The following is a 24,950-nucleotide window of genomic DNA, read 5'->3' on the forward strand; positions in this document are numbered from 1 at the left end:
CTGAACGCACTCTGAACGCATCCGGCCCCAATCCGCAACGCCCGTGTGAAACCAGCCTTAGATGAATTAAAAGCATGTGGATTCAGATGTCTCAGAAGCATGGATTTCGGGGGTGCTCTCGTTCGTCTCTGAAAACCACAGAGGGATGGAGAGGCCCCTGCTTCCTAAATACCTCTGGGTTTCCTGTCCTGGGAGGACCCTTTCTCCTGGTGGTGTCATGGACTGAGGAAAATCAAATTACTGATAGCAATAATCCTTTTTTTTTTTCCTGTTACAGCGTTCACCACATAGGAGATATATTTTTTTATATTTTAATAGTTCGGACTTTTTTAGACGTGGCGATACCTAATATGTTTATTTTTATATATTTAATATGTAAAATTGGGAAAGGGCGTGATTTAGATTTTTAATATTTTTGTTTTTTCAACTTTAAATTTTTTTACTTTTCATTTAACCACTTCCCGACCGCTCATTGACTATAAATGTCCTGGGTGGTCGGGTTTATTTCTGATCGGACGTTTTAGAACGTCTATTCAGAGATGACAGCTGCACGCTAATGCTCTTGTGTAAAACGTAAAAAAATAAATTAATTAATAATAGACATTTTTGTAGAGCCAGTTGTTAGACATGGCAATACCAAATATATCACATAATCTACCCCATCAAGTGAACGTCGTTAAAAAACAAAAACAAATAAAAATTACTCCAAAACAGCTTTTTTATATTTTTGGTCAACTCCCAAAAACATAATCTCAATCAATCAAAATGTCACATGTACCCCGGAATGGTAGCAACAAAAACGTCACCTCATCCCATAAAAAACAAGCCCTCTCACAAGACCATAGCCAGAAACATGGCAACACAAATACATGAGTTGTTCTAAAAATTTTCTTATTGTATTAAGATGGAAAAATTACACCAAACTGCTTTTTTTTGTTACTTCACCTCCCAGAAATGAGATAAAAAGGAACCAGAAAGTACCCCAAAATGGTGCCAATAAAATTGACAGCTTGCCTCGCACAAAATAAGCCCTCACGCAGCTCAGTCAACAAAAAATTTAAAAGTTATCACTCTTAAAAACCATGACAGAAAATTCCATGTTAGAAAATCCAGATGCCGCTCCTTCCCTTCTGAGCCCTGGCATATCTCAAAATAACAGTTTAAAACCACAATTGGGGTGTTACTGTATTCAGGAGAAAATGGGTAGCAAATTGTAGGGAGATATTCTCTGGTTATCTTTTGTGAAAAAGAAAGTTTGGGGCTAAAGCACCATTTTCTTGTAAAAATAATAAAAATTGTATTTTTCATTTTCACAGCCAAGTATTATAAATTCTATGAAAAGCCTGTTGGGTCAAGTGCTCACTACACCCCTTAAAAATTCCTTGGGTGGTGTAGTTTACAAAATGTGGTCACTTTTTGTGGGTTTTCACTGTGGGGTTACCTCAAGGTCTTTTTAAAATCTGCCCACCAAAAACCATATGGCGCTCCTTGCCTTTTGTGCCCTGCCGTGTGCCCATACAGCAGTTTACGACCACATATGGGCTGTTTCTGTAAACTGCAGAATCTATTTTGCTTTACTTCCTGTGGAATACTTAGAGGGTTAACAACATTTCTACAACCAGTTTTGAATAGTTTGAGGGGTGTCGTTTCTGAAATGGGCTAATTTATGGGTGGTTTCCATTATGTGAGCTCCTCAAAGTGATTTCATAACTGAACTGGTCCTTAAAAAAGTTGATATGTTCTTAAAAATTTGTTCTTAAAAATTTCAAAAATTGCTTCTAAAATTCTAAACCTTTTAACATCCTAAAAAAATAAAATAACTTTACTAAAATGATGCCAACATAAAGTAGACATATGATGATTGTTAATTGAGTATTTTATGAGGTATCACTATCTGTCTTAGGGCTCATGCACACAACCGTATGTATTTGGCGGTCTGCAAAAAATGGAACGGAACAGCTGGCCCCTGATAGAATAGTACTATCCTTGTCCGTAATGTGGGAAATAATAGGACATGAGGGGATATAGGACGGCTCTGCCTCTGATTTGGGATGGCCAGGTGCACCAATCTAATGTCGCACTCACGGCAGCAAAATTTAATATCAAAGAAATAGATGGGCACTCTAATATCCGGACCACAAATTTAGTATAATCACAATATTAATATTTATTAACACATATATAAAATTGATATATATAGTAAATTCCAGATACATAGGATTGCTCCAAATCAGGAATATATGCAGGGACAATCTAATTAATATCTTCAATAACTATAAAATACAGGCCTGTCGATGCACAGTAAAATACACAATAGAAATAAACTGCACAATAAAATGCTGGTAGTAGCCACTAAAAATACACAATAAACTTTTGCAGGTTGAATGGAACTGCTGTTATGGTTAACCTAGTCAAATCCGTCCAATCTGCAAACATATGGAGGCTCCCACTGTAGTGGAGTATTGACTGGACAAATAAAATCAATATGCCTGCTGCCTATAAAATAAATGTGAAGAAAAATACAAAATCCCAGTGTGCTAGTATTGAAGAAACAATCCTAATAGTGTCAAGGTGCCGATTTTATAGTTATTGAAGATATTAATCAGATTGTCCCTGCATATATTCCTGATTTGGAGCAATCCTACGTATCTGGAATTTACTATATATATCAATTTTATATATGTGTTAATAAATATTAATATTGTGATTATACAAAATTTGTGGTCTGGATATTAGAGTGCCCATCTATTTCTTTGATAATAATAGGACATGTTCTATTTTTTTGCGGAACGGAAATACGGAAACGGAATGCACACAGAGTAACTTCCGTTTTTTTTTTTTGCGGACCCACTGAAATGAATGATTCCATATACAGTTCAGAAATAAAACGGAACGGACACGGAAAGCATATACGTACGTGTACAGTCGTGGCCAAAAGTTTTGAGAATTGCATAAATATTGGAAATTGGAAAAGTTGCTGCTTAAGTTTTTATAATAGCAATTTGCATATACTCCAGAATATTCTGAAGAGTGATCAGATGAATTGCATAGTCCTTCTTTGCCATGAAAATTAACTTAATCCAAAAAAAAACCTTTCCACTGCATTTCATTGCTGTCATTAAAGGACCTGCTGAGATCATTTCAGTAATCGTCTTGTTAACTCAGGTGAGAATGTTGACGAGCTTAAGGCTGGAGATCATTATGTCAGGCTGATTGGGTTAAAATGGCAGATTTGACATGTTAAAAGGAGGGTGATGCATGAAATCATTGTTCTTCCATTGTTAACCATGGTGACCTGCAAAGAAACGCGTGCAGCCATCATTGCGTTGCATAAAAATGGCTTCACAGGCAGGGATATTGTGGCTACTAAGATTGCACCTCAATCAACAATTTATAGGATCATCAAGAACTTCAAGGAAAGAGGTTCAATTCTTGTTAAGAAGGCTTCAGAGCATCCAAGAAAGTCCAGCAAGCGCCAGGATCGTCTCCTAAAGAGGATTCAGCTGCGGGATCGGAGTGCCACCAGTGCAGAGCTTGCTCATGAATGGCAGCAGGCAGGTGTGAGCGCATCTGCACGCACAGTGAGGCGAAGACTTTTGGAAGATGGCCTGGTGTCAAGAAGGGCAGCAAAGAAGCCACTTCTCTCCAAAAAAAACATCAGGGACAGATTGATCTTCTGCAGAAAGTTTGGTGAATGGACTGCTGAGGACTGGGGTAAAGTCATATTCTCCGATGAAGCCTCTTTCCGATTGTTTGGGGCATCTGGAAAAAGGCTTGTCCGGAGAAGAAAAGGTGAGCCCTACCATCAGTCCTGTGTCATGCCAACAGTAAAGCATCCTGAGACCATTCATGTGTGGGGTTGCCTCTCATCCAAGGGAGTGGGCTCACTCACAATTTTGCCCAAAAACACAGCCATGAATAAAGAATGGTACCAAAACACCCTCCAACAGCAACTTCTTCCAACAATCCAACAACAGTTTGGTGAAGAACAATGCATTTTCCAGCACGATGGAGCACCGTGCCATAAGGCAAAAGTGATAACTAAGTGGCTCGGGGACCAAAACATTGACATTTTGGGTCCATGGCCTGGAAACTCCTCAGATCTTAATCCCATTGAGAACTTGTGGACAAACAAAAACCCACAAATTCTGCAAAACTCCAAGAAGTGATTATGAAAGAATGGGTTGCTATCAGTCAGGAATTGGCCCAGAAGTTGATTGAGAGCATGCCCAGTCGAAATGCAGAGGTCCTGAAAAAGAAGGGCCAACACTGCAAATACTGACTCTTTGCATAAATGTCATGTAATTGTCGATAAAAGCCATTGAAACGTATGAAGTGCGTGTAATTATATTTCACTACATCACAGAAACAACTGAAACAAAGATCTAAAAGCAGTTTAGCAGCAAACTTTGTGAAAACTAATATTTGTGTCATTCTCAAAACTTTTGGCCACGACTGTACATGAGCCCTTAAAAGCAGAGAGATTCAAATTTAGAAAACAGTGAATTTTTTCAAATTTTCCTTAACTTTTGGATTTTCTTTTATAAATAAAGGTAAAACAAATTGACTAAAATTTACCATTAACATTATGTACAATGTGTCACGAGAAAACAATCTCAGAATGGCTTGGATAAGTAAGTGTTCCAAAGTTATTACCACATAAAGTGATACATGTCAGATTTGCTAAATTTGGCCTGGTCAGGAAAGGGGCAAATGGCCCAGTCTGGAAGTGGTTAATAACTACTAGCCCCCTTAGGGGCTAGAACCCTTGTTCTATTCACCCTAATAGAGATCTATTAAGATGAATAAGATTTTACACTGTCCCTGCTGCACTGTCATTTGTGCACACAACAGCAGGGGGCTTACTATGGCAGCCATGGATGGCTTCAGCAGCGTCCTGGCTGCCATGGTAACCGATCGGAGCCCCACGATTTCAACGCTGCCACAGCCACCAATGAAAATACTGAGGAGGGGGGGGGCAGTGGCCACTGCGCCACCAATGAATATAAGTAACCCCTTAATACAAATGTAGATGGCCTCAATAACAGAGATCCTGCCGAACCGTGTCAATTAACCCCTCAGGTGCCACACCTGAAGGGTTAATTGAGCGGGATTGCTGTTCTCTGTCATTGAGGCTGGTTGCCGGATATGTGATACGGCCGGCACCCGCTGCCTACATTTGCATTAAGGGGTTCATTATATTAATTGGTGGTGCAGTGGCCAACCGCCCCCTCCCTTAATCTTTACATTGGTGGCAGTGGTGGCCGGATCACAGTGGGGAGGGACTCCCTCCTTCCCCAGTTTTCCGGCTGAGGAGAACATGGTGCGCGCCGAGGGCATGTTCTCTAAGATTCTAGGCTGTGCAGTAGCACAGCAAAGTGTCGGAAAATAGCAAATCCCGGTATTGGATCAATCCGGGTGCAAGAGTATCGATTAGGTATCGAAAGTTGGATACCTGGTACAACCCTACTTGAGCGTGCCTTCCACATGGATGAGTAGGTCCATAGAATGCAATGAAAACATTTCCCAGACCATAACGCTGCCACCACCAGCTTGTGCTCCTCCAGCAATGGTTTCAGGGTGTTTGTTCTCTGATGTTAATCACCTGACACACCAACGTCCATCCGTTCGATGAAGCAGAAAACGTAATTCATCGGAGAGGGCAACCCTTTACCAATCAGCAGAGGTCCAATTCCGGTACTGCCATGAATATTGTAGCCCCCTGGTTCATTTTGGCAGTGAGCTGCTGCACTGTAGCGTCAGTCCGCCCTCATGCACCTAGCCGTCGTTCACCACACACATCCATAGCAGTGCAGTTCGGTTTCCACATCGCTTATTGACAATGATGCCATTTGTCCCCTCACGATACACTTTCTGCACAGCAGCAAGTGAACAGTTCACAATCTGCTCAGTTTCAGAAATACTGCCACCCTTGGCCTGAAAGCCAATAATTATCTCTCTTTACAACGGATAAATCGTCCCTTTTACCCAGGACAGAACGAAGGATATGTCTGCAGACAGCCTGTCACATCCCTTATATACCCACCAAGCCAGCTCACCACACGGGACTTCTTCATGTGCTACATGCTGCCAATGTCGAAAGTAGGAAGCAGTTAGAATAACGTGACTCGACTGTGTATGTGCTGTTCTGGAACTAGGAAAAGTTGCATAGGGAACCGATACTTAGTGGATGTCATCAGCATCTGTTATTTTCCTGGGAGACGTCAGACACAAATGGAATATTAATAAGGGTTAATCACAAGTGGCAGGCATGATGTGCATTTTGGTGCTGTGAAAGACTTGTGAATACACCCTTAGGGCTCATGCCCACGAGTGTAAGGGCTCTGTGCCCGTGCTGCGGACCGCAATGCACGGGCACAGACCGCGGGGCAGCGGCATGCGGATCGCGGACCCATTCACTTGAATGGGGTCCGCGATCCGCATCCGACGGTCCGCACCGCAAAAAAGTAGTGCATGCGCTACTTTTTTGCGGTGTGGAGGCACGGCCAGAAACCCCACGGAAGCACTCCGTAGTGCTTCCGTGGGGTTCCGATCCATGCCTCCGTCTGGCATCTCCGTGATTGCGGACCCATTGGTGAATGGATCCGGGATCCGTGATGCGGAGTGCACACGGCCGGTGCCCATGTATTGCGTACCCGCTGTATGCGGGCCGCAATACGGCCACGGGGGGCACACCGGAGCCCTTAAGGACAAGGACGCTTCAGGATTGGAGATTTCCCAAATTATTTGGAGTTATGATCTTCATGCTGCGTCTTTCTCTTGTGTTCTTACTACTAATCCTTCACATCCGTCCCACTGTAACAGTGACATCGAGAGGATTGTGCAAATGTCACCTACAAAATGACATTTGCATTTTTCTAGTAATCCACCTAAGGAGAGACTCCCATGTCCTGTCCCCCACTTACCAAACAGATATGACGTTAACACATTGGGGGGTCATTTACTATCAGCGATATGCCAGTTTTGGGCATAAAAGAAAGTTACGTGACCCTGTTTTGTGACTTTTTAAAATGACAGTATTTAGTCGCATGGGCGTTTTTGCTCCATCCTCGACACTTGTGAGTGGTGGGGGCATGGACTTCAGCTGCGACAAATTTACTGTCTTTTACTTCTGGACACAATTTACCCTGAACAAGACGCAGGCGGTCAACACAGCGTAAAGGCGAACTCCCTGAAACGTGGGAGAATTCCTATTTATGTCATCAGTAAAAACTACTGATTATCAGACATTCTGGATTACTGGACCCCAGAGTAAGCATTCGCAACAGATTGCTGGTACTATGCAGTTTCATGTGGATATCTTCTGCTTCCTCTTGTGTCTTGGAGGGGGGTGTCTCCCAGCTCCCCACCCGCACATTCCATCACGTTTGTATTCTTGACTTTATCCTGATGGATGTGGATGTTAATACTTCTGCAAACTTGCACTTTGCCTGGCAGTTAGTTTGTGCAGTGTCAGGACATTAATGACCTATCCTCAGCATAAGCCATCATTATCAGATTGGAGGGGTCCGACCCCCCCCCGTCGCCCCTACCATCTGCTGTTTGAAGAGGCTGCAGCGCTCGTCTAGCTCGTACAGCTACTCGTACCATTCACTCGGATGAGTACCGAGGACATGTCATCAGTATCCTGACACTGCACAACCCTTTTTAATTGCCAGGCAAAGTGCAAGTTTGCATAAGTATTAACCTCCACATCTATTGGCATACAGACGAGGATACAGCAACAATGGGAATGTCATCCATAGGTCACCAGTGTCCAGACACTGCGTAACCCCTTTTAAAGGGAGCAGCAGACGATAGACAGATAAGCGGGCACTGAGTGGCATAGGGCTGTCTGTTTTTGTAAAAGTGCCCTACTGGAAACTGGTATATTATTTTAAGGGCTCATTCAGACGGACGTATGTTTGGTTCCGCACCCGTTCTACAATTTTGCACAAAGTGTGCAGTCCGATTCATTTCAACGGGGATGCAAAAGATGCGGACAGCATCCGTAGTTCCGTTCTTTGGCCCCGCAATTGCGGACAAGAATAGGCATTTTCTGTCATAGTGGATATAGGCCAGTATCCGTGTTTAGCGGATCCGACCGCAAAACACTACGGCCGTCTGAATGAGCCCTAAGAAACACAAATTGACCACAGACTTGAGGATCGGCCACATTGTAATAATAAAACAGAATGACCTATACCAGAGAGGAGAGATCTCTGGCCACAAGAGCTTACAATCTAATGCGGGAAGAGGCATTCATAGTCCAGTAACTAGTGTATGTCGCCCAGTGGTTGTCACCCAGATTTTCTCTAGTCTAATTAGGCATTCATGGCTCTAGGAAAGTGGTGTGACAACTCTTTGCTGTTACGGTAGCCATATTGGTTGTCACCTAGCTTTCCTATAAGACTCCTCGCCTAATTGATCACCTGCTGTGTGACTCCTCATACTATAGAAAATAGTGACAGGCTAATCCACTACTCCGGTCTAATCGCACTCTTAAAAAAAACAGCCGAGCATGGTAAATGACCCCCAAAGTGTGTGAATATTCCATTTGGGCCACAGGTGAAGCATTCACTACTAGTACAACTGCAGTAGTTCTCACTATGGGGGAAAGGTCATTTACTGCTACAGGATGAGTAGTCTTCATTACAGTTGGGGGGCAGTTGCTATTACAGGTGCAGTGGTCGTCACAACATGGAGCAGTTGTGGCTACAGGGGGCAGTAGTCGTCACAATAGGGGAGGGGGTCATTTGCTGCTATAAGTGCAGTAGTTGTCACTACATGGAGCAGCTGCTGCTACAGGTGCAATAGTAGTCACTATAGGGGGTAGTTGCTACTACAAGTGCAGTGGTCGTCACTATAGGGGGGGAATTTGCCGCTACAGGGGGAAGTAGTCGTCGCTACAGGGGGCAGTTGCTGCTACAGGTGCAGTAGTCCTCCCTGCGGAGATGGGCAGTTGGTGCTACAGGTGCAGTAGTCGTCAGTACAGGGGGCAGTAGTGGTCAGTACAAGGGGCAGTTGCTGCTACAGGTGCAGTAGTCGTCACTATAGGGGGCAGTAGTGGTCAGTACAAGGGGCAGTTGCTGCTACAGGTGCAATAGTCGTCAGACACTAATACAGATTCGGCAGTCTTCACTGCAGGTTAAAGTCCTTTGGGCGAGCCCACTTGCTGCCCCCTGAAATCTCCTCCTCTTCTCATTCCATGTCCTGGAATAGAGCCCAGGCTGCACTAGTTACTACTCTGGATAATCATTGCCCCCTCCCCCTAGTCCGCGGATGACTCTTGGGCACCCGTTGTTCCAGCCTCTGTTCCCCTTACATCATTTTCCTAGAGAAATCTGAGCTGTGACTAGACAGGGCTGGATATAACCTGAACGCACACATCTGACACAGCTGATGCCTGCTCTCCACATAGGTGAGGTATGTCATGTCGCTGTATGGTGCCAGGGGATGGGCTCTTTCTATTATTTACATGTACATTAGATTGTCAGCTCTTGTGCTGGACCCTGCCTGGCTGTATTCAGCCTGTTTTCTGCATCTGAACGTTGCTGTGATTTTGCTGCTCTTAAAGGTACAGGTCACCTCACCAGTTTGTGTCTAGGAGGTACAGTATCTCACAAAATTGAGTACACCCCTCCAATTTTCGTAAATATTTTATTTTATCTTTTCATGTGACAACACTGAAGATATGACACTTCAATACAATGTAAAGTAGTCAGCGTACAGCTTGTATAACTGAAAATTTGGTGTGCCCTCAACATAGCTCAACACACCATTAAAGGGGTTATCCCATCTTAGACAATGGGGGCATATCGCTAGGATATGCCCCCATTGTCTGATAGGTGCGGGTCCCACCGCTGGGACCTGCACCTACAAGGAGAACGGAGAAAGTGGAGGAGGGCGCACTGCGCATGCGCAGCCGCCCTCCGTTCATTTCTATGGAGCCGCTGAAAATAGCCGACTGCTGGCTCGGCTATTTCCGTCGGCCCCATAGAAATGAATGGGAGCGTTGGCCGCGCATGCGTGGTGCGCTCCCATTCACTTCAATGGGAGAGGCGGGGAGCTGTGCCTGGTGGTGGACGGACCCTGGGAAACCCGGGGTCCTCCAGCCACAACTCTCCCCGGTTCCGTTCTCATCGTAGGTGCGGGTCCCAGAGGTGGGACCCGCATCGATCAGACAATGGGGGCATATCCTAGCGATATGCCCCCATTGTCTAAGATGGGATAACCCCTTTAATGTCTAAACCGCTGCCAACAAAAGTGAGTACCCTCTTCTATTCCTCCATGACAACATCACGGAGCTGATGGATGTTAGAGACCTTGCGCTCCTCCACCTTCCATTTGAGGATGTTAAATAGGGTTTAGGTCTAGAGACATGCTTGCCCAGTCCAGCACCTTTACCCTCAGTTTTTTTTAGGAAGGCAGTGGTCGTCTTGAAGGTATGTTTGGGGTGTTATCATGTTGGAATACTGCCCTGCGGCCCAGTTTCCTAAGGGAAGGGATGATGCTCTGCTTCAGTATGTCACAGTACATGTTGGCATTCATGGTTCCCTCAATGACCTGTAGCTCCCCACAGCCGGCAGCACTCATACAGCCCCAAACCATGACTCTGCCACCACCATGCTTGACTGTAGGCAGGACACACTTGTCTTTGTACCCCTCACCTGGTTGCCGCCAGACACGCTTGACACCATCTGAACCAAATGAGTTTATCTTGGTCTCATCAGACCACAGGACATGGTTCCAGTAATCCATGTCCTTAGTCTGCTTGTCTTCTTTGCGGGCTTTCTTGTACATCATCTTTAGAGGAGGCTTCCTTCTGGGATGTCAGCCATGCAGACCAGTTTGATGCTGTATTCAGTGTATGGACTTAGCACTGACAGGCTGACCCCCCCCCCCCCCCCCCCCCCCCTCACTCCTGTAACCCCTGCAGCAATGCTGGCAGCACTCATACATCTATTATACATCATACATCTATTTTGAAAAGACAACCTCTGGATATGACGCTGAGCTCGTGCTCTCAACTTCTTTGGTCGACCATGGCGAGGCCTGTTCTGAGTGGAACCTTGTTAAACCGCTGTATGGTCTTGGCCATCGTGCTGCAGCTCAGTTTCAGGGTGTTGGCAATCTTCTTATAGCCTAGCCTAGGCGAACCTTTTACAGACCGAGTGCCCAAACTGCAACCCATACCCACTTATTTATCATGGCAAGTTAACCTGAATACTACAGTCCAATCTAGTATATCTTCCATGTACTTTATCATTTAGCTATTAAAGCCTGCCTAGAATGTGCTGCTGCCTGTGCCGTTCGTAGTGCGTAATGTATCTCTAAAAGTCACCTATGAATCGCAGGAAAACTAGTCGCAGTGTAACTCCAATGTTTCCTCAGGGAAAACATTGTGAAATCTCTCATGCTTTACCTCATTATCGTAGCCTCTTCCTTTCATGGTCGCAACAAAAGGAACTTCGTATAGTGGGTGTGGTCAGCTATGCTAATTAGGTGATGATTTGTGTTTCCCCTCCTCACGATTTCAAAATCCCCACCTGCTTTCAGTGGCTATGGGCTGATCAGAACTATTACCCAGTCTAGAGAATTGCCCGTGAGCATTACATCAGCATTACAAATCTCTCTTGTGTCCTGATGGTTTGCTACAATGTACCAGTGCAAGTAGAATGCGTCAGTCCGCAGCTCAGTTAAGAGAGGATCGTCTGGACCGATACATTGTAGCAGATCCTCAGCTGTGAGAAGTTTTATGTCTGCACTGGCTTCACGCCTCTGGATGTCATTGAAGAAACTTTTAGAAAGCTGCGGTAGAACTTTTTCATTATAGCGTGACTAAGCTTTGCTGATATAAAGCGGAGGCCCCCTTTAACCTGTGTGATATGAATGGTGGTATCCTCCAGATGTGACACAGTCTCTGAGCTGATGATGTCTTCCTTCCTCTCCTCCTTGCAGGGTCTTGATGATCTGAGCGCTCGCACCACCAGGAAGTGTCTGGCACTGTAAGGTAAGAATGTCACTAATGTGCAGAGCAGCTGGAAACTCTGGGCCCGGGGTGGCCACTTCCCGATTCCTGCCTGTGCTGCCATGGTGACGCCTGCCTGCTTCTTGGCTGCCCTTCCCCACAATCACCGCTATCTTGGAAAACAATCACTTTTTAGACCGGGGATGATTATTTATTTTTTTACATTTCCAGTATAATCACAAAGAAAGCTGTATAGACGTTACGAGTGCGGATACAGGATCCCACAGTGGTGTAGGAACAGAGTCTAACTTCTCTTGCCAAATACATTGGGCTAATTTTTACTTTAGGGCCCAGATATTCATCCAGTGTCCCATCAGCTCCCAGCTTGTGGCCCCAGTGTGGTGAGTTTGTGGGGCCATAGATCATTTATTACTGCTGGAGTAGCGTTGGGTTAGGGTTATGAGGTTTTCCAGGGATGTGCATGGAAGGGGATAGGCACCAGAAAAGAGGAAGGAGATAAAGTAGGGAATTGATTGTGAATGTACCATTGTATGCTGTAGGAGTCTTAGTTCAGTTCTGTCGAGGTTTTGTTTCGGACCAGGGAGTAAACATTGTATCTTCTGTCTCGCAGTCGATGGCTTCTGCTCTGCACCTAAAGTCAGAGAGGCTGACGCTGATAGAAGACGGCATTCCCCCAGCCAAGAAGCCCAGGTAAGAGGTCACCCTTTATCTAGACCCTCCAAGTCACTGCCTTGTGGTCTCTCACATAGTATAGTATGGCTACAATGTAATGCCCAACTCCGCAACCTGATGTGTTACTGTACCCTCAACTGGGGGGGGGGGCAGAATAGAGGACATTTTCAGGGTCATGTAATTTCAGACACAATCCTTCTTCCCCCAATTCTTTTTGCTATAACTGTGTTATGAATTTTCTGTACCACACTATCACATAGACATAATATGGCAGTGTTATAAGGGCAAATGAAGGAACTGTTATTTGGCACCATATGGCTCTGTTATGTGTTCACTGTATAGCACGATAGGAAATATTTTAGGGCACTATGATACTGACACTATTAGATAAGCACCAATTTAACTGTCATTTGGCACTATCTTCTTATATTATATAGGTTGTGTATTATTACTATTTATTTCCCACCTACTTTCACCTTTGCTACTTTGCATGGGTTAAAATTACAGAGGCGGCCACTTGTGCAAGGAATGCCTCCCCCCCCACCACCAGCAGCCCCTGCCAAAACTGAGCAGCCAGTCCCTTACCAGTATCCGTCTCTAATCCCTAGAAGAACGCTCTTTTTCTCCAGGATCGTACAGTCTGTCCTCGACAGATCACGGAGCAGAAACAAGCAGGTTCTTAAGTCAAGCAGCATGCTGTAAAGTAATTCAGGAGAAGGGCACTACATGTGCAGGCGCCAGATCTCACCTATGAGATGAAAACGTATTAAAGCGTGTTGATGAAATGTTCATGATGGGAAAATCTACCCAGGATTTTGTGATGGAGTGAGGGGTTGTCTCACATATAGTAATGCCTAAGCGCATGCATGCATAAAAAATAAATAAAGATTTCCTTATCATCCACCATGACGGCTATCATACAGAAATGACCTTTGTCCTCTATAGGGGCAGGAATACAGAGAGTTTAAAAGGCCACCACCCACTCTCACCCTCAGTGTTTTCCTGTCCCTATGGAGCACCTAAACAGAGCACCTCCGGCAGGAGGTATCACTTTAAGAAAACAATTGTTAGGTACCTGTATTGTGCGGTATCGTTTCCTATCTCCCTCTGCCCTCCTGCGGTATATTCCAATGCTGGGCAGAGGTGTAGCACTTAAGGGAACTCGTCCCTGTTATCGGGGGCCTGTTTTCCCTCCATATCCCGGGTCTCCCTTCCCTCCAGTGCGGAAGCAGACCGCCATGAGCACGGCACGCCGGTATCCCTACCTGCCGCAGGTCCGACACTATGGCATTTCCGGGTGGGGTGGAGCTAGGCTACAGTGGAGAGCACGTGCGCGCGCATACCAATGACGTCAAACGCCGCTCGGCATGTAAAGAGCGGCACATTCGAATAATCCTTGCCTCCACTGTGAAGTCCTGTCAGCTCCAGGAGATGTCTGCTACAGATACCCCGGCAAGCCTCATGGAATCGGCGGACCCCCCCCTCGGCCACTCCAACAGTGAGTTACCATGTGGGGGATAAGAAACAAATTGTTTCTTTCTGTGTGCCTTATACTTGCCTAATGCATAGTCGCTCCTCTCTTATAGGGGGCAAAAGCTAAGATCAAGGCCAGAAACGCAAGATGTGCTACTTGTGCTAAAAGGCTACAGGAAGGCTATACAAAAAAACTCTGTCAGCCTTGTATTAATGATCTGGTAAAAGAGGAACAGCCGTCTATCCTCATGGAGGTTAAGTCCATGATACAGAGCGAAATTAAGTCCTTCTTGGCCTCGCTTAAGTCTGTTTCCTTACCTCCGCCCAAAAAAAACAGAATATCGATTCCATCCTCCTCTGATGATGAGGATATGGACTTGGGTGCCTCCGACTCCAGACAGTTGGATCAAGACGAAAACTTGTCTGAGGGCAAAATTGTGGAGGACGCAAGAAAATTTTATTTTTCTTCTGAAGACATTGACGACCTTTTGGGAGCCGTACAGTCTACTATGGGCATCGAGGATGTCCAAAAGCCCAAATCGGTTCAAGATGAAATGTTTGGGGGACTTAGAACAAAAAAAATCTAAAGTCTTTCCCGTAAATGAAAATATAAGGGACATGATCCTAGACGAATGGAGTGATCCTGAAAAGAGACTGGGGGTCTCTAGAGAATTTAGACAAAGATTGTTGTTTGACCCAGCCGAAACAAAAATCTTTAATGAGACACCAAAAATCGATGTTCAGGTCGCAAAGGTGGTAAAAAAGACTTCCCTCCCATTTGAGGACTCTTCACAATCATCTGACCCAATGGAGAGGAAAGCCGATTCTCCGCTACGTAAATGCTGGGAGACCTCCATGTTGGGTATTAAGACCAACATAGCAGCGACATCCGTTGCCAGAACTATGTATATCTGGCTTAATGAGCTTGAGAATCATTTAAAAAAACAAGACTCCCAGGGAAGAAGTCCTAGGTTCCATCCCCCTTCTTAGGTCCCCCACGGACTTTTTAGCTGACGCCTCTGTGGAATCTGTCAGATTCGCCGCGAAGGACGCAGCTCTTTCAAATGCTGCAAGAAGGGCGTTATGGGTTAAGTCCTGGGGGGGCGACAGAGCATCAAAAGCCAAACTGTGCTCCATTGCCTTCTCTGGAGAGTATGTGTTCGGGCCTGTTCTCGACACAATCTTAGAAAAGGCAGTTGATACAAAAAAAGGATTCCCAGAAGAGAAAAAGAAAAAACATTTTCGTCCCTACTCTTCCCAGTTAAAATCCTATAGAGGTAAAAGGAAGACTGGACGATGGAGTTATCCAAAAGGAGGCAAAGGCAGGGGTTTCCTCCTTAATCCCCAGAATAAACAGTCCGATAAGCAATGACGCCAGCGTCAGGGGAAGATTGAGGAATTTTCTATCGCCATGGCAGAAGGTGACCCAAAATCCTCAAAACCCCCAAAAAGATTTCAGGTGACATCCCACAGCCCAAGCGTGTTAAAAAAAATCTGGCAGGGAGTCTTAGACTTTAAAATTTCAGGCGTCATAACAGAGGTCCCCAAGCCAGAAAGGGGAGGGGGTTTTACTCAAGACCTATTCCTGGTCCAAAAACCCGACTGATCCTCTCGTACCATCATAAATCTCAAGGAAAGGTTATTAATACTCTGAAATCCAGCCGTAAGAAAGTCACCACGGCTATTTATCTTAAAATATGGAAGAAATACTTAGGAGGTTTATACGGGCAGCGTCCAGAATAAGACCGTCCCTTACCCCGAGGGTACCACAATGGGACCTAAACATAGTATTGAGAGGTCTGACGAAGCCCCCATTCACACCTTTGTCAGACATCTCTATCAAACAGCTGTCGTACAAGACAGCATTTCTAATCCCCATTACATCGGCCAGACGCTTAGGGGAAATCCAGGCCCTATCCTGCCGAGAACCCTACCTTTCGGTATTTTCAGACAGAATTGCACTTAAATTAGATCCGGGTTTCCTTCCCAAGGTGGTATCAAACTTCCACAGGGACCAGGAAATCATTCTGCCATCCTTCCCTACAGACGTTCTTAGCCCAGACGAGACACAATTCCATCTCCTGGACGTAAGAGAGACCATTATCCTGTATCTGACAGTCACCAAAGATTTTAGGAAAGATGATAATCTCCTAGTTCAGTTTGCTCGGCAGAACAAAGGGGAAAAATTTTTCCAAGGCCTCTATCGGGCGCTGGATTAAATCTACCATCTCATGCTGTTACTCCATGGTAGGTCTGTCTAGCTCGACCAACATTAGAGCCCATTCCACCAGGGCAATGGCATCCTCTTGGGCAGAGAAGGCTGGCGTTTCACTGGATACCATCTGCAAAGCGGCTAGCTGGTCAAGTATAAACACGTTTATAAAACGCTATCGTGTTAATGTTTCAGCTGGGGCAGATTTGTCCTTTGGTCAAAAAATTCTGCAAGCTGCTATTACCCCCCCTACCAAATAATCTGGTAGTTCTCTATGGCAGCCGTCATGGTGGATGATAAGGAAAACCGTAATTAGACTTACCGGTAATTTTGTTTCCTTGAATCCACCATGACTGCTCGGTTATTCCCACCCTGTACATATTTAAGATCGGAGTATGACGTAATACTCAGGTTCTTTGCTCGCAAAAAAAAATAAAAAAAAATAAAAATAAAAATTATATATAATTATAATCACTTGGTCTATACCTATTTAGATGAGCTTTATTTTATAGACACTTAAACTGCATCCACTTTGGTGATTTGTAAAACACTGAGGGTGAGAGTGGGTGGTGGCCTTTTAAACTCTCTGTGTTCCTGCCCCTATAGAGGACAAAGGTCATCTATCTATGGTAGCCGTCATGGTGGATTCAAGGAAACAAAATTACCGGTAAGTCTAATTACGATTTTATTTCATAATATATTTTAGCTGAATTTCTCTGATACCGATCTCCAAATTCTGCTTCCCTTCACAACCAGTTCCAAAATAAAATTGTGCCTCCAGCCTCTACTAGAGGGAGCTCACTACAGATGGATTTATACTGTACAGCTTCCACTGTATATATTCATAGGTCACCTACCCCTAGTGGCAGCTGCTGTTGAAAGCGTTCAGTGCCTTTGTATTGTTCCGCCACCCTGGTTCAAGGTTGCACCCATACAGTTAGTTTGAAATGTAGCATAGATTTTAGCAGTATGAGCTTAAATACTCTGTACTGCTGCGGACTTTGATGATTTCACTATGTAACTCTGTTTGTTACATTCTCCTCCCGGCACATGCAGCCATATACTTTGTATAGGAGGTTGTGGGCCTTAATATCAGTGTCCTGGGAGCAGATCGTGTAACGTTCAGACTCTGTCCTGCCAGTTTCTGATCCAGTAATTCTCTCATCTGATGCATCCGTAGAGATACATGGTCTGTAGGTGTTAATATACAATGTCGCTGTTAGTGGTGGTGCGATACCAGGAGGTCCGCAGTGTTGGTCTCTTCCATCTTGTAGCCGGTACAGACTGATTAATGAGTAAGCAGATTAATGAGTAAGAGTAAGATCCCAGGTACAGATCCCAGGTACAGACTGATTAATGAGTAAGCAGGATGTCCGCTAAATGTGGAAATAGGATGAAATGCTCATTTGTTACATACTAAAATGTCTGGAGCCTCCACCCGCTCGCACACTCCCCAGCAGCCTGACAGTCTGCACATTTTGCTCCTACCATTTACTCTTCCTCTTCTGACCCGCCCACCCGGTGATGTCACTGGGGCACTAGTCTCCTCTGGGCAAGATTTACCAAAACTGATGTAAAGGAAAACTGGCTTATTTGCCCATAACAACTAATTGGATTACACATTTCATATTTCCGAGCTCCTTTGGAAAATGAAAGGTGGAATCTGATTGGATTGCTATGGGCAACTAAGTCAGTTTTTCTTTCCACCAGTTTTGATAAATCCCCCCTATGTGTGAACATTGGTGTTCCTTTCAACACTGCACCTGACAGAAATCAGTAGGGGGACATGGTATCCGAATCTCTCAGTAGTGCAGCCTCAGTTGTTGGGCTTGTAACTTTACGATATAAATTCTCAGATAGAAGAATGAGACTGGATTAGACTAAGTTCACATCTGCAGTGGTGGTTCTGGTAGGTTCCCCTATTGCAATTTCTGGCAAAAAAAAAAAGTACAAAATACCGCTACATGCATACTGGTAAAATGCTACTTGGAAACTGGTTGTGGGGGTTTGTCGCTTGGGTGCAACAGGGCCAACCCTCTGTAATAGTTGTATTAAACCAGATTTTGTGTCTTACAGGAAACTGTTACCAAGCTTAAAGACTAAGAAGCCCCAAGAACTGGTGCTGGTGATCGGGACCGGTATCAGTGCAGCTGTAGCACCTCAAGTCCCTGCGCTGAAATCGTGGAAAGGGTTAATTCAGGCCCTGCTTGATGCTGCTATCGACTTTGACCTTCTAGAAGAAGAAGAGAGCAAAAAATTCCAGAAATGTCTCCATGAAGACAAAAATCTGATCCACGTAGCTCATGATCTCATTCAGAAGCTCTCACCGGTAAGGGGGCTGTGATGATCTGGTGACCTGGGTGGGTCTCCGTTCAGTTAATTTGCCATCTTGTGGTTAGTTTCCTGATCCGTCTGTGACATTTCCTTGTGCATGTTATAATTTTCTGCCACCTGATGTCGTTGCAGCGCACCAGTAATGTCCGCTCCACCTTCTTCAAGGACTGTCTCTATGAAGTCTTTGATGACCTAGAATCAAAGATGGAGGACTCAGGGAAGCAGCTCTTACAGTCCGTGCTGCAGCTCATGGAGCATGGTGCACTCGTACTGACAACTAACTTTGACAACCTGCTCGAGATCTACGCAGTTCATCAGGGAAAACAGCTGGAATCCATAGACCTCACAGACGAGAAGAAGGTGAAGTGGTGATTAGAGATGAGTGAAGTTTTGAAAATTTCATCAAAAAATTCAATTTGTTACGAATTACTTCCTCGTGAATCACTTTTCATTGTATGGAGTGGGTGCAATGACTGGGAACGGCGATCACGCCAACACCCATCATTTAACCCCTCAGATGCCACATTCAACTCTGATTACGGCATCTAAGATTGACATTTAGGTGGTCAGGGGGTTAATCCAGGGTTAAAAAAATAAATAAAAATTATGCTCACTTGATCGCAGAGAGGCCGTCCGCTCCTGGCTTGATTAAAGCAAACCCACCAAAGGACCTGCGGCGAGCGTGATGTCTTCATGCTTGCTGCAGGTCCTTTATAGGGTTTTCTTCAATCAAGACAGTAGCGGATGGCCTCTCCGCGATCAAGTGGATGAAGTGAGTATAATTTATTTTTAGCCACCATTTTAGGAAACATTGATTTGCTACCGCGAAGAGTGAGGGAATTCGTGGCGAATCAAATTTTTCCTAAACTTCGGATCGAATTCCACTTCAGATGTTTTGATTCGCCTAACACTAGCAGTGATGCATTTGTTTTATAGACTGGTAGTTTTTGCATCGAGGATTTTTACCTTGTGATGTGCAATCTATGATCCGCCTCACATCTTTGTCTGTAACATCGGAGTGTCCTTTTATTACCAGGTACTTGAATGGGCTCAGGGAAAGAAGAAACTGAGTGTCCTGCATATACACGGCGTCTACACCAACCCCAGCGGCATTGTCCTTCACCCAGCTGGATACCAGAACGTTCTTAGAAACACCGAGGTTATGGTGAGCTCACCCTTCCCCCACTTCATCTAATAACACCAAGCTGTATAAAAATTGTAATATTATCCATAGGTTCTGTGAGTCCCCCCCCTTGTTGCTGAGAACAAGAACATAGATGTGTCTAACCAAAGAGCCTATAGAGTCGTTTATACATTCCTCTGCTGAAACACTCTGTGCTGCTTGCACTCTGTATGTTCCAGTGTTTGTTACTACATCTCACAAAAATCTCACAAAATCAGCATGTTTCTCTCCTGAAATATTTTGTGCCTCTGTGCACCATGTTAATTCTCTTATTTATGTAACTGCTGCTGTCACAAGCAGCTATACATGTCACTACCTGTCACCTGAAATACTCTGTGCTACTGATTACTGCTCATTCCCAGGGCTGCACCTAGCCTTTTTGCTGCCTGAGGGGAGAACTGAAACGGACCCCCCAATGCCAATTTCTTAACCTAACCTCTTTCCCTCCACCCCTACTGTTAAAGACATACTTGGAAAACATTACAAGAAATCCAGGGTAATACAGCGCCACATACATCACTGGATGTACAGTAAGAGGTGTCATCTGTTGCAGATGTTCTTTCTTTATCTTCTCCATTCAGACCAGACCGCCATGATGATTTCTTTCAGACATCTCTTGTCTCTGCAGAGTTTGACAGACATCTTAGTTTCCTACTTTTCCATCCTCCTCCCCACCTTCTGAACACCCCATCCTGCCACCTCTAATACTGTGCCCATTGTGCTTCCCAATACTATACTGCAGAAGCAGATAATCCCCCTGAAAATACTATTACCACATAGATAGTTACCCTTCAATAATCATTGGCACACAGTGCCCTAAAAATAACTGTGCCCAGCACATAGTGTCCCTAAAACTTAGTGCCGTAAACTTAGCGTCCTCCAAAAATAATTGTTCTAAGCTGATACTGTGCCAGGGTGCCTCCCAATGTAACAGTCCTCCCAAAAGTCCCACCAATAGTAATAATAATTCTCTGCCAGAATGCACTGTGGAAACAATGCAACTAATAGTAATAATGTCCCTTATTTTGCTCCCAGAAGTAATAATTCCCGCATAGTACCCCCAGTAGTAATAATTCCCCCCCTATAATGTGTGCCTGTACAAACAATGAACCCTTATAATGTTTACCAGTAAAAAAAAATGTTGTCTTGCAATGTGTGCCAGTACAAAAATGCTCCCTTATGACATGTGCCAGTACAAAAAAAAAAACTTCTGTGCCCCATGTAGAACAAATGTCCCCATAGTGGCCACCTTATAATGTGTGCCAGTACAAGTACAAAAATCCTTAAAATGTGCGCTATGTACAAAAAATCCCCCCCCCCCCCCTTGTGTGAGAGTACAAAAAAATGCTCCCTTTATAACGTGTGTCAGTATAAAAAACTACATCCTTTTAGTGCCTCCAGTAGAATGAATGTCCCCATAGTGGTCCCCTTATAATGTGCGCCAGTATAAAAATGCTCCTTTCTACAGCCGCAATGTTCCCATAGTGCTTTCTCCAGTTACAAACAAATGACCCCCCTCCCCTCTCCATTGTGGCCCAACAGCATGCTGCTAAATATAAAAAAAAATAATAAACTCAAATACTTACCTCCATTTTGCTGTCAGCGATGCAGTGCAAGACACGGACCTCTTCTATACTGTACCCTGAGCTCTATGCAGCCCGGCTCAGAGCGGTAATGAGGACACCAGCCTCTGATAGGCTACAGGAACTAGGAATAAAGGCTCTTAGACAAAACGGTGGGCCAGGGAGACATCACTCCCCTGCTCCGTCGCAGCATTCAACTGTATTGCTGTATTGTCCTGAGTACAGCGATGCAGTTGAATATGTAGAGATGAGCGTTTCTACAATTGAAGCGGCTCATTGCCCATGGCCCTTCCGCTGTCCTTCTCTTGCCCCTACCTAGTGCTGCCTGAGGCAATCCCCTCACCTCATTGGCGGTGCGCCCCTGCTCATTCCACCAATTAACTCTTAGCCCTGTTTTGTTTCATGAGCTGAAGGGTCACGGCCCCTATGATTACTGCTGTATTTGTTTTACATATTATAATTAATCACATAATACATATTATAATTTTAGGTATTTACATATTATCAGCTATATAATTACATATAATAGTTAATATATTTACATGTTATGTAATGTTATAACATAGAATTTGTATTACTTATTATCATTTATATTACTACATATTACTCCTGCAGAGGGAAATTCAGAAGCTCTATGAGACCAAGTCCTTTCTTTTCCTGGGCTGCGGCCGCACCGTGGACGATACAACGTTCCAGGCCTTGTTCCTGGAGGCTGTAAAACACAAGTCAGATCTGGAACATTTCATGCTGGTTCGTAGAGAAGATGTTGATGAGTTCAAGAAGCTGCGGGAGAACATGCTAGACAAGGGAATTAAGGTCATCTCCTATGGCACGGAGTACTATGACCTCCCCGAATACTTTGAGAGACTGGCAAATGAAATCTCCACAAGAGGACGCACAGGTACAGATCACGCTCTCGCTCCGTGTTTCCATATGTGGTTGTGCAGTGTATCCACAGCTAGATCAATGTTATGGTAGCTACATATAAGCACCAACCAGGTCACAAACTGGGTCGCTATCAGGTTCCCCTATGCGGTACATACTCACCTTTGTGGTAATTTGTTAGGCAGCCAGATAAACGTTTTGCAGTTTGGGAGGAAAATGAGCACAGTGAGAACATGCAGACCTCGTGATGATAATTGATGGATTGGAACTCAACCCAGGGGCCACTGTGTGTGTCTCATGCTTTCAGCTCTAAAGCTGTTGGCACAGTGTTTGGACTAATAGTATTTTTACCTCTGATCACCTCGGGAGTCTTCCAGCATTCCGTGCTTGCTCAATGTCTCCAAAGAGCTTGCTCTGGTGATTTGCATTCTAGCAAATTTTGTTTTACCCAAAGCGCTGAACAGTTATCTGATGTAGGAAAAACAAACTGCCCCCTACATAATACAAACTTATCAAACTATTAGTAAGATATCTGTCCACAAGTTTGCATCGCAGGAATGTCGATTGGAGGACAGACGCAGCCCCACTCTGTCTAACCGCTCAGATGTATCTAAACGGCCTGGATCTGAGTTATCTCTGATTCCGCCACAGATGTCAGGTGTCAGCTGTGTAATACAGCTGTCACTCACTGTGTATGAAGCATTCAGTTGGACCAAGGTGCGCAAAGGGGTTAAAAAATTGACAGACAACCCCTCTTTAGGACCTACTTTTTTTGGACTTTTCAGGACAAAGCAATTTTCTTAACTGTTTTATTTTTCTGTCGACATAGTTGCATGAGTGCTTTTTTTTCTTCAGGACCCAGCAATTGTGGCATTCTTTATAAACTGTTCACTGTACAGCTTGAAGGGAATGTGGCAGCAGAAAATGACCTATTGTTATGTTTAACATATTTTTAAAGAATTTAAACCATAAAATTCTGCGGTTTTCGCACTGGCCACTAAACCTAATAATAGGCGCCACTTCTTGACTGTACAGATGACTTTACTGCAGTTACCTGCTTATCCGTCATTCTAATCCCTCCTGTAATAATATCACCTCAGTGTATAGATAACACAGGATCCACCTTTCACAATAGGTGATTGTCACAGCTTCTCTATTCTTTCCTTGTACAATGATCTCTGCGCAGGGCACAGAGCATGCCTAGAAAACCCTCCCATAGAAGTCAATAGGGTCCCCTCCTGACCATTGTGTCTATGGCCCATGTGGCTGCCATAAAGCAATTTTTTTAATGCTTTCTAAATGATATTAACAACAGCTCAGGCAAGATGGCCACCCCCATAATCATGTTCAGGAAACAGAATAAATTAAATCTGTAATCAGAAAATAAAAGCAGATTAGAATAAAGGATATGTGCTGCTATCTGGTTTTAACTGGAAGATAAAAATATTGGTGACACATCTCCTTTACTTAAAGTGTTACTTTTATTCTGTGTGCAAGTATGCTGCGCTGTATCCATAGCTCTCCTGGTATTATAATAGGGTTGTCTAGTCGGAACGAAGCCAGTTTGATCCTCGTTAATAATAGAGGGAAGAATCTTGGCCAACCGCAAAGCCAGCAGTTTTGCGTAGATCTTTATGTCCTGGTTCAATAGAGAGATAGGCCTCAAAACTTCAGACCTATCAGGGGTTTTGCCCGGCTTGGGGAGGGTGATAATAATTGCCAGCAGGTTTTCCGTGGGGAATGAACCAGAAGTAAGGGCAGATTGGCAGAAATCCCTTAAGTACGGGCCCAAAGTCTGTTTAAAATGCTTATAATAATGACTGGCAAAGCCATCCAGGCCAGGGGCTTTATCGCGTGGTAAAGAGTTAATCACCTCTTCCACTTCTTCTATCGTAATTTGAGAGCTGGGGGCCAGTTATATTGGGCATGTCCAAGGAATTGAGATAAGAGTTTGTTGTCTTCCAAGTTAGCCGGGGCAGGAATAGAGTCTTTTAGGTTGTAGAGACTTGAGTAGTAAGTCTGGAAGCCATTTGCTATGTCTATAGGGGAGTATACTTTATCTAGGGTCCGAGGGTGAAAAAGATGGGGGAGTCTACTCTTCATGTGTCTCTCTTTAAAGCTAGAAGCTAGTAATTTACCCACCTTGTTTCCTTGAGAGTAGTAAGTCGCTTTCGACTTGCGAAACATTTTTTCATATGAGGCAAGCATTTGGTTCCTCAGCTCCTGCCTGACCTGTGTAAGTTCTTCAGCTAACTGCGGTGAGGGATCCGCCTTATTTTTAATTTCTATTTGTTGTAATTTGGTTAATAGGGACAAGATGACCGCTTCCATTTGTCTCTTACGTACCGCACCCTGCTGAATGAAAGACCCTATGATGCATGCCTTATGGGCGTTCCACAGAGTTACTGGGTCAGTCTGGGGTTGTGCATTAAATTTAAAGAAGTCTTTTAGATCAGATTCGATGCGAGACCCGTGTTGGGGATTAGATAGTAAAATGGGGTTGCTTCTCCATAAATACCGGTCGGAGAAATCGACGCCTTCGGAGAGTTTCAAAGTGACCGCTGCATGATCGGACCATTTTATCAATTCCAATGAGGAGTCGGTTGCTTTACTAAG

At 44.4% G+C, this 24,950-nt stretch overlaps 1 protein-coding gene across 8 annotated transcripts in view; it reads left to right on the forward strand.

Moving 5' to 3' along the window:
- Window positions 1-24,950, forward strand: part of FAM118B (family with sequence similarity 118 member B) — a 58,433-nt gene that overhangs the window by 10,275 nt on the left and 23,208 nt on the right. For 4 of the 8 annotated variants that reach the window (XM_040431489.1, XM_040431478.1, XM_040431512.1 and 1 more), the window contains 6 exons: window positions 11,962-12,013; window positions 12,603-12,682; window positions 18,426-18,678; window positions 18,816-19,043; window positions 19,720-19,848; window positions 22,065-22,350. In XM_040431489.1, coding sequence (XP_040287423.1) covers window positions 12,606-12,682; window positions 18,426-18,678; window positions 18,816-19,043; window positions 19,720-19,848; window positions 22,065-22,350 — 973 coding nt within the window. In that variant the 5' untranslated portion in view covers window positions 11,962-12,013; window positions 12,603-12,605. Of the gene's footprint in view, window positions 1-9,288; window positions 9,427-11,551; window positions 11,606-11,961; window positions 12,014-12,602; window positions 12,683-16,955; window positions 17,017-18,425; window positions 18,679-18,815; window positions 19,044-19,719; window positions 19,849-22,064; window positions 22,351-24,950 lie in introns of those variants that run through there. The other 4 variants (XM_040431506.1, XM_040431485.1, XM_040431495.1 and 1 more) reach the window with 4 other exon arrangements.

Source organism: Bufo bufo, chromosome 1 (genome assembly GCF_905171765.1).
Source record: "Bufo bufo chromosome 1, aBufBuf1.1, whole genome shotgun sequence".
Lineage (NCBI taxonomy): Eukaryota > Metazoa > Chordata > Amphibia > Anura > Bufonidae > Bufo > Bufo bufo.